This window comes from Danio rerio, chromosome 15, assembly GCF_052040795.2.
Source record: "Danio rerio strain M-AB ecotype USA chromosome 15, GRCz13ab, whole genome shotgun sequence".
Taxonomy (NCBI): Eukaryota; Metazoa; Chordata; class Actinopteri; order Cypriniformes; family Danionidae; genus Danio; species Danio rerio.
Genome location: NC_141035.1, coordinates 10,162,501 through 10,176,517, shown reverse-complemented (window position 1 = coordinate 10,176,517; position 14,017 = coordinate 10,162,501). Strand labels below are relative to the sequence as shown.

The following is a 14,017-nucleotide window of genomic DNA, read 5'->3' as shown; positions in this document are numbered from 1 at the left end:
AATGCCGTTCAGCCTTATAATCTTAAAATGGGCGCAAAAATTACCTGTTTTGTCATCATTTTAGACATTACTCTAGAGAATCATTCAAATAGTTACACTTGTAAAGAAGTATGGTGCTGCTGTTCTGACATCAGCTGCAGATGTGTATGAACGGTGAAAAAAAGTACTCCCTCTAACAACATGGCTTGTGAGATTCTCTGTGTTTGATTTTCTTTTTTTATATGCCCAATTATGCCATCGAACTGCTGTATAAACGCAATATCACACTTGTAGCAGTGCAATGTGGCTGTATCAGCACTGGGAGGCGTGTATTGGCTCGAGGCCGCAGGTGCTTTCACACCTGCCTTATTTAGTTCGATTGAATCGCACTAGGAGTTCATTTCCCCTTTTGGTACAGTTCGTTTGGGCAGGTGAGAATGCAGCAATCGTACTCGAGTGCGCACCAAAAGCGGACTAAATAAGCGTACCGAGACCTGCTTGAAGAGGTGGTCTCGGTAAGCTTTGAAACGAACTCTGGAGTGGTTCGTTTGTGGTGAGAATATGATTCGTACTAAAACAGGTCCAACCGCAAAAAGTACTGCGCGTTTTGGACTAATTCAGCTGCCGTAGGCCGATGCGCTGTGCATTATGGGATGTGGAGGAAAAATATTTGTTGACAGTGCTTTACCAACATAGAGAGAGAGGGGAAAACATTACCTGATGGATCGTTGGTAATATTTACGCAAGATGACCATGTCGCAGTTTAGCTAAATTAATTCACGTCTCCTCCTGAAGTGACGAGCGATGCATTAAACACTGTTTTCCAGCCGCGGCCGTCCTTTATTTTCGTAATGTATAGTTTGTCTAAAACAGGGATACAATCAACCAGCGCAGTCGTCCCTCCGAAGTAAAAGGTTTTGTTTACCTGCGGGAGTTCACTGGCATATTCCCGCACGTGAATTCTGACCAATTAATAAGCAGTTCAGGAAATATGTTCAACAACATCTGGCCAATTAGAGATGTGGATTTTGTCAGATGACTGCATTTTGGTTCGTTTAAACTGGTTCGGACCAAAGCCAGCAGTGTGGTGTGAAAATGACCCAAAGACAGCAGAAGATGCAACAATGTATCATTTATTTCTCTTGGTCTGGACCAAATTAAGCGAATTACAGATGTGAAAGCACCCTTAGTGTATATATACATATTTAAAGTATTTTTGTTGTCAGTTTGTGGTGTAGTTTGAAATAAATAAACAAAATGAATCTGAAAATATATTTATTACAGTAAGGGAATAACTCTGTGATTAAGGAGATGACATAATAAAAGCTCACTGTGGTCAAATGTTGGCTAAGTTAAAAAAACAACTCCAAAGCAGATTGTCAGCAAAGGGAATTTAATAGAGTTAGCATTTTGATCTTATGACTTAGAGACTCTTTGCTACCCCAACACGTCACTGATTTTAGGAGCTATAGTCTTAACTGAAATAATCTTTAAGCAAAAAATGTTATGAGTCCTAAATTAAGGACTGCCCATTATTTTTAAGATTTTCTAGCTACTTTTAGCATTAAGATGTTTTGTAAATATGGCTCCAGACGATCTTTTACACAGTAATCTCTTCTCAGGAAGAGCTGTCAGATTCGAACAGTTTGATGACAATGGCTTCATGTGGTTGCATTTTGATTGTATTTAGAGACACAGGGCCGAATCGGTCAAGACCTGTGCTAGTTACAAACACTCCGCCTTCAGGTAGACTGGGTGCCCAGTCTGGGTCCATGGTGTGAGGTGCAGATCCCAAATTGAACAGCACAAGAAAGTGAACGCAGCCCCAGGAACGCAGATAAGCTAACAGAGGTGTGTCTGTAGTATTGAGACCAGACGAGGATGGCAGGCTGGTATTGAAGGATAGAAAGGTGAATCTGCCAAAGTGAAGAGCCTCCTCACGGGCACGAGACTGACTCAGGGATTGGAAAAGAGCTAGAGGTTGATTGAGCCGGTTCCAACCCTGATGATGAATTTTGGAATAAATGCACACATTAATACATAAACAAGTCTCACATAAACATTCAGAATCAATTCACTTTTCACTATTTTCACTTGTTATAAACAGTGCACATTGGGGTAAAAAAGTATTGAACATATCATATTTTTCCTGGGAATAGTATTTCTAAAGGAGCTGCTGACATGGAAATAAACCAGATTTTGGTAAAAACACAAACTATACAAACATACAAATAAAACAAAACAAAAAATCAGAAAAATTTGTTATAAATAATAACAATGAAATGACACAAGGAGAAAGTACTGAACTACCAAAACGAATTAAATACTTTTTTTTTTACTTTCCAGGTTGTGCTGGTTGCAATTCCAAAATTTTTATAGCCAATCTTAAGCCAATTGTAGTTGTTCGTTTTAGTTTAATTTCGAATTTCCATAACCATTGCAGAGTCCAGGGGACCAAAGTATGCGCTCCTATTGGCCGTCCCTGGTCCACGTTTTAATACTAGTACTTTATATAAAAAGCTTTTTTAGTTATGGCAGCTTAAACACTACTCTTATATGGATAAGGAAGTCATATGAGTTTTTCACAGACTTAAACAGAGTGTTAAAATTGTGATGGTTCTGTGGTTCTGTCTATCAGATCTTAAATTTGTATTTTCTATTTTTGGATTCAGATCAGGTAATTGGTTGGTCCGTTCCACAGCTTTAACTTCTTTCTCTGAAACATTTGAGAGTTTTTGTGTTTTGGATAATTGTCTTGCTAAAATGTCTACTCCTGCTAATGTAGACGTTTGACTGAAGCAGCTGAAATTAATTTACGAAGAGAAAGGGCAGAGGGTTGCTGATTAACTTCTGAGAGATTTCAGCTGCTGTCTGGGCTTTCACTGCCCTTCTACACCTCCTTTTCTTTATGTGTTTAATACCTTATTCCTGTGTAATTTTTATTTTATTCCATAAAACTTAATTTGTAAAGTAAATAGATTTGTTTTCTTTGCGTATCTGGATTTCTTTGGTTGTTACCAACATCCAGAAAAAACTTTTTAAATCAACAGCACCTTTAGAAATATGTTTTCTTTGTAAAATGGTTGCGTGTTCAATATTTATTTTCTCCGCTGTATCTGTGCACTTTATTATTTTGTGGAAATGTATTTCCTCGGTGTGATGCAATAGACTTGCAAAAATAGAAAGATGGCTTGGCTCAAAGATGTAAAACGTTGCACCATAAAATATTTTCAGTAGCAAAACAATATTTGCAGGTGTTCACACACACACACACACACACACACACACACACACACACACATTTTAATAAAATAAAACAAAATAACAAGGTACAAAAAGAACAAAACAAAAATAACATTGAACACAGTTGAAGTCAGAATTATAAGCCCCCCTTAATTATTAGCCCCCCTGTTTCTGTTAAACAAAGAAAACACATTTCTAAATATAGTAGTTTTAATAACTCATCTCTAATAACTGATTTACATAGTATCTTTGCCATGATGACAGTAAATAATATTTTACTAGATATTTTTCAAGACACTTCTATACAGCGTAAAGTGACATTTAAAGGCTTAACTAGGTTAAATGGCAGGTTAGGATAATTAGGCAAGTTATTGTATAACAGTGGTTTGTTCTGTAGACTATAAAAAAAAAAAAAAAAAAAAAAAATATATATATATATATATATATATATATATATATATATATATATATATATATATATATATATATATATATATACACTGCTTTTATTGTAGCCGAAATAAAAAAATAAGACTTTCTCCGGAAGAAAAAAAATATTATCAGACATACAGTGAAAAATTCTTTGCTTTGTTAAACATAATTTGAGAAATATTTAAAAAAGAAAAAAAATGAAAGAGGGGCTAATAATTCTGACTTCAACTGTATATACAATCGAGTATCTTCAGTAAATTCACATAGGAAAGGGACTTTTCTTCACTTCCGTTTTATGCTGACTTTAAAATTAGCCTGCAGTAGTGATGCCATAGAAGAAACACTTTCAGTTCCCTTTTCAGTTTATAGTTCACCCACAAATGTAAATTCATTCATTAATTACTCATCCACCACTTGTTCTAAACCTGTTTGTTTTTCTTTCTTTTTCAGAATATCTTGTTTTGTGTCCAACAGAGGAACAAAAGTTGTCAAAGTTTAGAACCGTCAGTCTGAGTAAATAGAGAGAAAAGTACTTTTGTGTATCATTTATAGCGTGAAAATGTTTCAAGTCTTCCACTATAAAATAAAAAGCTTTGTTCTGTGGAAAGGTTCCATGATTGTTAAAAAATACTTTGAATAATCAAATGCCAATGAAGAAATTCTATACTGTTTTAGAGTTTAGTATAAAAAATTGAAGTTTCAAACTACATCAGTGGTGTGCTGAGGAATATTTCTCATCTCACCTGAGCTGAACTGAGCTCATCTCCATATTTGATGATGGGTGTTCCAGGTAAAGTCATGATCAGAAGTAGAATGGCTCTATTCAGCTCCCTTGGTACTCCTCCACCAACCTATCATTAATCAAAACATGTCACATTGTTACATAAAGTACAGGATTGTTCTTTTCTTTTAAATGAATAATTTAAAACATATTTTTATTAACTAATAACATTCAAATTGTTAATTTGAACCATTTTATTTGACATTAGGTAACCCCTAAACCTATTCCTACCACTAATAATGTCCCTAACCTTAACCAGACTTAAAACATATTCAAACCAGTAAACCTACCTTCAACCTAAACCAAGCCTTAGACCTGCCAATAATACTAATACATATGTTCACAAATTTAACCAACCCTTAACGTAACATAATGTAATGTAATGTGTATTTATATAGCATATTTATTGTGTATGGCCGTACACCCAAAGCACTTCACAGTCTTGAGGAGGGTCTCTCCACACCACCACCAGTGTGCAGCATCCACTTGGATGCTGGAATGACTTCCACAGGACAACAGCGCCAGCGCGCTCACCACACACCAGCTATATGGGGAGCGGAGAAACAATGATAGAGCCAGTTCTGTGGATTGGGATGATTGGGAGGCCATGATGGGTAAGGACTGAAATAATGACTGAAATATCATGGGATTTGTTTAAAGACCACTAAGAGTCAGGATCTTGGTTTAACGTTTCATCCGAAAGACGGCGCTCACTGACAGTATAGTATCCCCTACTTTACTGTGGCATCAGGACTCACACATACCGCAGGTTAGGCGCCTCCTGCAGGCCCTGCTTAGCTTTATTGAGTAACCAGTCTTGATCTACAGAGCGATATGGCTGTGGTTAATCTTACTATATAACAAAACACTGGCCCTAAATGTAACCAACCCATAACACGAATCCTAGCTCTAAGCCTGATCTTCATATCACTAGAATTGTATATAACATTAATGCACCCTTAAACCTACCAATGCCACTAACTGTTCATAATTTATCTATACCTTAAACCTGTTAATACCATAACTATCCCTTGCAATTCAGTGTGAACATGATAAGCATATTTGGTCACACTTTATTTTGATGGTCCGCTTGTTGAATTTAAGTTACATTGCATCTACACCTCAACTAATATCATTAGATTATAAGTAGACTGTTACTGTTGGGGTTAAGGTTTATGTCGGTTGACTTGTACTTGCAAAGTTTCTTATTGTTAATTAAATGTCTGTTGAAGGAGCATTCAAGATATTAAGCAGACAGTCTACTAATACTTAAATGGACCATCAAAGGGTGCAAAGGTACTTTTATAAGGGTTATCAAATATCAGAAATAGTTGGGTATAATCATGATATGTTTAAGTTCCCATTTACCCCAATAGCAGCAATCAAATTAAATAAATAAACCTAACAAACAAAATATATTTAGTTTATTTTGCCTGAGAGCATGATATATGGTAGTGTACATGTCATACTAAGAAACCTCATCTAACCACAAGTTAAGAACAGCAATGATTAGTCAGCAGCAATGATGCTTGCATTAAGTATTCGACTATTCGTGGAAGCTTGGTTACTGGAAACGCCAACTGGAATGTGTGTTCATAGTTTACTAAAGATGAAAACATACTGCACCTCAGGCTATGAGACTAACTAGGACCAAAACTCTCCTTATGTTTGGATTAAAAGGATCATTTTACAAGATTACAAGACCCAAAGCCATAAGGTTAAATGTCAGAACCCATTTATACAATATTGCTGTTTTTCTATAATTATGTCCTAATATTTGCAAAGTAGTATATCTATTTCTTGAAACGTGTCTGTCAAAAGTATTTGTGTCAGTAAACATGTCAGCGCCATCAGATTAACAAGTCCTTGTGTTGCTGATCATAAACGAGATTATCAAAAAGATTAACCACAATACAGTATGTCAGTATTTCCTGATTAAATCTATGGCTGTAGTCTGGGTTAAAAATGCACAAATCTACATTTCCTGTACAGCATAACAAATTCAACAGTACAAAAGTATATTAGACAGAGTTAAAAGAAACATTACAGGAAGTATACGTTATTGCAGAATTTTTGTTTAAAACTATGTTTACAAAATGTGCGGATGTGCATGAAAAGAAGCATGAAAATTCAGCCGGATTTTATTTTAAACCTGACCATTAATTAATTCTTTCATTTATTCATTCTTTCATTCATTCTTTCAATCATTCATTCATTTATTCATTCATTCATTCATCTATTCATTCAGCTTAGTTACTGATTTAACAAGGCTCACCACATCCCTATATAAAAGTGATTTCTTTCCTTCTCCCTATAGTTTTGTAACTGTAATAGTCACAAGGACTATGTATAAGTCTTTAAGAAAATTTCGCAGTGGCTGTGCCTGTCCATATCTTAAGCCTGCATTATCCTTATTTTTTCCCAGGCTCGTTTATATTGAAGTTGATATTTAGCTGCACCATATTGGTGTTTCATAACATCTAATTTTAGCGAGGTGGGTCATTAGCCCAAAGCTCAACTCCCAACCTGGAGGACAAGGACATAACATACACTATGGACAGTTTAGCTTACTCAATTCATCTTACTCAGTTCAAACCCACGCCAACATGGGGAGAACATGCAAACTCCACATAGAAATGGCAACTCACCAAGCCAGGGCTTTACTTCTCATTGATGCTTATGTGGGCATCGCTAGGCCTATTTAAGGGGGGCTATAGTCCCCCAACATTTCTACTGAACCCCCCTAAAACTTTTGTGATTAGCTCATAAACTGTAGACAAAATTATAGCCTCAGTCCCCTTTTAATTTGATATGTAAAAGGCAGGAAAAAAAGTAACTCTTAACGAGCATTTTGCTATTTTTATTTCAAAATGAACTACCAATATTAAACACTTTACAATTTGTGTGGCATCAACTATACCATGCAGACTTGCATAGAAAGGATTAAACACAGTGCCGGAACCACCTAGAGAATGTACTCGTTATAACTGTTACTGAGGCACTGACAGATGCATCATCAAGTGTTGTCTAGAGTTAAAAAAAAAAATACTTCTTATTTATTATTATTATTCAGATCGTGAAATATGTGAATCAGCCCGTAAGTTTTAAAATAAATATTAATATGTGTGACATTTAATTGGAAAAGTTTCTTTTATTTAATACATGGAAACAATAATTGCACTTGAATGTAGAAAGTGGTTTTTACAACAGTAAATTGGGGGGTTGAACCTGTTTGGCATATTCAGCACTCAAATGGCTGTTCCTGCCTATGTAGTACAGTGGAATACTAGTATACAATCCATATTAAACAAACATTTTTAAGTGTATTACTATTAAATTGCTACTTATAAAAGTAATATTAGGCCCCCCTAAAATGAAAATCCTAAAATTGCCTCTCGATATATTCAATACATATGCAATAAAATTCTTCAATCCAACACACAATGTTTGGATGTTTGCTCTCAAATTTCATTCTCTCTCAAAATGTATGCCATAACATCAGCTTTTTTCTTTCTCTTAGAACTTTAGGTTAGTTTTTTATTATTACATTAAGATTATTATGAGCTGCACATCGATGGTTTTGCTCTTCATTGTTTGGACTTTCAGCAGATAATATTAAACCACACTGAAGCTGAACTTCTACTTTGAAAACTAGAATGACACTGTTTCAATTTACAAGAACTTCTATGTTAAGCAGCTTTGACATAATCTACATTGTAAAAGTGCCATACATATAAACATAAATTGAATTGAAATACACTGTGAACACTAAGTGAATAATGACTAAATGTATTACCAAGAGAACTGAACAACAAGTGTAAACACAACCAAAGTGTTAAAGTAAGATCAGTGAATAGTCCACTCACGGTCCAGCTTGGCCAGTCTCTCTGTGGCATCTGCAGACTGACCTCTATGGCCTCCGCCACCTCAGCGGTAGACAGCGGATGGTGCGATGGAGGGATCAGGGACTTTGTTACTAGCTCCACTAGTGAACCAGCAAAGCTGGACACATTGAGCACGGGAAGAGTGTTGCCTGTTTGCCTCACCATCAATATTCTGCAAGAATGAGATAAGATCATCATTACCTGCATTAAAACAGTTTACGCTGCACATTTATTGAAATGCATTATTAATACAGTGTTATGAAGTTCAGATTAGAGGCTAAATATTACAAGGATTTAAGGAGTAGTTTGCTTCCCTGTAATTGTTCCTTACCTGTATGCACTGAAAAAATAATTCAATATATTTACTTAAACTTTTTTTAAAGTAAATGGTTGCAAACTATTTATGTGGACTGAATTAAAACAAACAAAAAAATTGCACAAGCTACATTTGATTATCATCATTGACTTCAATAGTAGGTAAAACAAATACCATGGAAGTAAATGGTCACCATCAACAGGAAGTGAACTGCTTCTTTAAAGTCATCGCAATTTTCCATTTTACACCAAGACTTTATTCTTTAGGAATTGATCACCATTATGGAACACATGATACCTTTCATCATCTTGTGAGCTGAACTCCTGCATCAGCTTGTTCCACTCCATTAGGGTCTATGAATCATAAATACACATTGATTTTTAAATAGGCACCGGGTGTCCAAACAACCTGCTTCACATCACTTTTCCAAACAAAACCCACACACTTTTTTTTCACCAAACAAGATACGTTAATGTGTTTCCAGACATTTACCTTTGCTGAGAAAGCTGCATCTGTATCACAGATCCCAAATCCTGATACCCCGTGATCCAGCCAATACCTTAATGAGTACTGGAGAGGGAAATAATAATTCATGAAAAATTGAGTAAGAAATATTGACATAAAACATGAACTCTTACCATAAGATTCTAGAGACAGACTTGCCACAATATAAAAAAATTCCATACTGTTATTTTACAGTCCCTTTATTAATCTGGGGTCGCCACAGCGGAATGAACCGCCAACTTGTCCAGCATATATTTTTACGCAGAGGATGCCCTTCCAGCTGCAACCCATCTCTGGAAAATATCCATTCACACTCATTCACAACGGACAATTTTAGCTTACCCAATTCACCTGTACCACATGTCTTTGGAGTGTGGGGGAAACTGGAGCACTCAGAGGAAACCCACACGAACGCAGAGAGAAAATACAAACTCCACACAGAAACGCCAACTGACCCAGCATATCGCCATATCGCCTACAATATAATCTTGATATTATATATATATATATATATATATATATATATATATATATATATATATATATATATATATATATATATATATATATATATATATATATATATATATATATATATATATATATATATATATATATATATATATACATATATACATATATACATATATATATATATATATATATATATATATATTTTTTTTTTTTTTTTTTTCTAATGTAACCCCATCGTTTTAAAAATTAACCATTTTCTATTTTCATCAAGGATGTACACATTTGGGAAACAATTGATGTCTTATTATGGATACATTTTTACATAATTCATAATTACATTTTTACACCATAAAAAATACTGGGACACACACATGCACACCCCAACACTCCTGTAATATACGCAATTCTAAGACCACACAAGGGTTAACAGAATCTTCAGCAGTAATGTGACCCTTGCATGACCCGTTTGCTTACTGTCACTTCAATGCTACAAGTGATGAATTGTCACTCCAGAGATGCTATTTACATATTATTGAGATTGAGAAGAATTATCTATATGCACATTAACCTCTTTGTATGGAAAGAATCATGGTTTAATACACAATTTGGAGTGGATGCTGGATCGAGGCAGACTATAATTTCTTACATGTTTTCTTTGTTACAAAAAGACATAGATCTGCTTTATAAGACACGTGTTAACCCCGTAGCAGCATATGGGTTTGTTTTGTAACAGATTTTTGCACGATTGAAGGCTTAAATTAAATGGCCTCTACCCAACATCATTATACAACATGGATGAGCCAGGATAATGAGGATTGAAAACTACACCAACTGTGTTCGTCTGACAGAAATAATGTACAGAAGATAGTGTAAGTAAATTAATCTTCCCCAACCCAACTTCCACTCAAAATAGTGTTTTGAGGCTCATTTCCTAAAATGGCTGAATTATGATACAGAAGACATGTCAACAATTTATTGTCTCTGCATTGTTTGAGATGACCAAATGCTACCAGTTGTAGAAATATCTTGAGGGAGAGTAAATTATGGGCTAATTAGGGACCGAGCATCAACGGTGCGTAGGCCCAATTGGAATTGCTCCATTTTTTCTTCTTCTTCTCCGGAATGAATCGAAATTTTGAGGGTCTAAACATTCCCGAAAACTCACAAAACTTTGCACACACACCAGAGGTGGCGAAAATGCACGTTTGTTATGGGTTTCGGAAGTGGGCGTGGCAAAGTGACTCGATAGCGCCACCTATGCACTTTTGACGCACTGGTCCCCGAGCTACGAATCACGAACTCATACAAAAATTGGCACACACCTCAAACACTGGTAGCAAAAGATTCAAAGTTAATCGGCACACTGCCACTTTAGCTCTCAAAAAAAACATTTTATTGTCAATATCACAACGTTTCGACCGACATGGTCTTCATCAGGTAAAGCATTGCAAAAGGAAGTACTCCAGAAATAGTCAAACAGCTCTACACAGCACCTGCAGTCAATTATCACAATCAGCTAACAAGCCGATAAACAGGAACATTTGCATACAATAATATACATCTAACAATATGAAAAACATACATACCATTACAAACAAACATTTAAAATACAAATGCAAATTCTCACTTCCTATTTTTAACTTCCTGCGGCAAAGTGGCGTTTGCCATTTTCAGGCGTTGTATTTTAACAAACTCCTCCTAGGGATTTTATCGGATCAACACCAAAATTGGGATTTGTCATCTGAAGGCCTTGGCGACGTTAAATTTCGTAGATCTAGAGTTTTCTTCGAAGGGCGTGTCCGTGGCGGCCTCGCAAACTTCGACGATTCATCACGAAACAGGAAGTTAATATAACTCAGCCAAACAATGTCTGATCTGCCTGAAAATTCACATAGTTGATAAGATTCCTCTACTGATGGCATCTACATGCCAATGTTGAGTCACAGTTATAGCGCCTTCTTCTGACAAGAGGAAGTTTGGCATAAATCTGTGATTTTTTCAGGTTATATATATATATATATATATATATATATATATATATATATATATATATATATATATATATATATATATATATATATATATATCGGCTTAAATTGCGGCAGTGAGGCCGGATGCGATGTCCCTATCATCGCTGCTTGCAGCTTTAATTTAAATTTATTTTGTGAAATATTCTTTTAAATGTAGTTTGTTGTCATATCATCATGTTATTTCACTCTAATATGCAATGAATTCATTCATAGAAATTAAAACACACTGTTTGATGCTGGTTACTCATTTTATCCCCTACAGTATTTAGAGGAAAACATTGATTACCTGAATGCTCTCAGACGCACCGGACCAAACCGCAGTGTCATTGTTTGACTCTTGCTCAAATAGATCCAGCTCACAAAGATCCAGGATCACTCTCACACCTAAACCAGAGAGCAAATCCATTAGATCTATTAGCATTGCTTTAAATGGACTATAACAGATTTTGCTTCAATTTCTACCAATTGTGGGGATTGTGAAGCATTAGATTATTTCTGTCATGACCACTCTCAGGATTTAGCCTGGTATATGATAATGTTGATGTGTTTGGTCTAGATGGAATAGATGCTATGCTGCTGCTGCTTTGATTATATGGCAAATACTGAGACCTGCTACTTCCATTATAATCACAGACATGCCACGCTGCTGCTGCAAACATAATACAGTACAGTGCCCTGTATATATGAATACACCCCTCACAAATCTCTAATTTAAACTAATATTTCTATAGGAAGCTTTACAATATTATATTTGTGTATATTCATTAGTTTAGTCGGTACTGAAGCCAAATCTGGAGCTTTTCTAACAAAATCACTTACATCAACAGTTTAAAAAATAGAAGCCTGAATTTATATGTTAGGGGAAAAATATTAAATAACATTTTCAAAAATAGCAAAAATCAAGAGAAACAAAAAATATGTGCAATTTTGTTGAAATGTTGTTGTTTAAATTGATTATTTTATTGATGTCCTTTCAAGTGAGCATTTGTAAATAAATCTACGCGTTTTGACAAATCCTGCGAGCCATTTTGCCTTCCTGAGTGAATCAAAGTTTTGCAAATATAATAATTCAATTAGAACATCTGATCATCTTTCCATTTCTAAAGATGATCCATTCCTAAGTTAAAATGCAATACAATAAACAGTTAATTAAACCTTTAATTTAATGCCCTATTACATCTATTATTTTATTATTAATTACATAGAAAATGTAACTAGGTTAATTAAGCTACAAAAATGTTGAACTAGTTGTCAAAATCTGTCAAGCAAATTTTATAAAAAAAAAAAAAAATTTAATCTTTATTATTCTAAAAATGTCTTCAAAATTGAACAATTTGATGAATGATTTACAGACCTGTATGTGTTGTAGGCTCAGTTCCAATATGTACTGCAATATTGTTTACAGTTGTGCACAGCTCTGCCCAATAGAAGTTTGTTTGTTGTAAATAAGGGTGTATTTATTATTTTGCACAATGCTGTGAATAAATTAGATCTGTAAAGAGCAAGTAAAAATGTGAAACATACATATTCAGTGTCTTGTACTCAGATACCTCACTAAATGCAGTGATGTCTAACTTTACCGTAGTTTTCAAATGGCTGTGCTATTAGAGCTGTCTGGAGCATTTTCATGAAGAGTCACCAAAATCTTTTTTGCTGAAGACTTTTTTTGCATTGGAAAAAAAATGTACAAAGTAAACTGTCATAATGAAAACATGACTAAACTATTTGACTATCTTGTTCATGAACACTGGTGTCAGGACTTTTCATCTTGATGACACTGACACTTTCATTGACATCAACACTTGCTTTTGAGGAATGACCAGTCTATTTTGAGCAAGTGACGTGCTTTTGCAGGTTATCAGCTAGGTTTTGCAATGCAATTACTGTTGTGCAAATGTAAATAGTGTAGTGAAAAATGCACCAAAGCCACTTAGAAATTATTGTAATTATTATTATGACATTCTGTTTTTTTTTTTCTTGATCTTTTAAACATAATTTGGGAAATAAATAAATAAAAAGTTCAAAAAGAGGCTAATAATTCTGACTTCAGCTAAAGTTTGTAGCTCAGGTTAACATGCCCACAGAGAGCACTAATAATAAAGGTGGACAGAAGATTGTAGTGAAGGGGGAACGCAGGGGTCTGCTGAGAGGACTGTTCTGAATCCTTGGGTCCTGAAATGTCCTAATACTTTGAAGTACTGAGACCAGACCGTTGCAAAATGTCTACACAGCACCACCTAGTGAATGTCAAGAGTAGCACAATCCCAGTTCTAAGCATGGAGGTATAGTAATAATTAAAAAAGGTTTCGTTGTTATTAATGAGTGAATACCACCAGTAAAGCACAAACAACTTGAGTGCATTGTGTAATTCTGA

The 14,017-nt window shown here is 35.0% G+C and overlaps 1 protein-coding gene across 1 annotated transcript in view; it reads right to left on the bottom strand.

Annotated features, from left to right (window-relative positions):
- Window positions 1-1,096: 1,096 nt before the first annotated feature.
- si:dkey-202g17.3 overlaps window positions 1,097-14,017 on the bottom strand; it is a 16,838-nt gene continuing 3,917 nt past the window's right edge. Inside the window, exons 4-9 of the mRNA XM_087283710.1 lie at window positions 11,930-12,027; window positions 9,128-9,205; window positions 8,933-8,988; window positions 8,302-8,491; window positions 4,398-4,505; window positions 1,097-1,981 (exon numbers count right to left, since the gene is read on the bottom strand). Of these exons, the coding sequence (XP_087139836.1) occupies window positions 1,598-1,981; window positions 4,398-4,505; window positions 8,302-8,491; window positions 8,933-8,988; window positions 9,128-9,205; window positions 11,930-12,027 (914 nt within the window). The 3' untranslated portion in view covers window positions 1,097-1,597. The remainder of the gene's footprint in view (window positions 1,982-4,397; window positions 4,506-8,301; window positions 8,492-8,932; window positions 8,989-9,127; window positions 9,206-11,929; window positions 12,028-14,017) is intronic.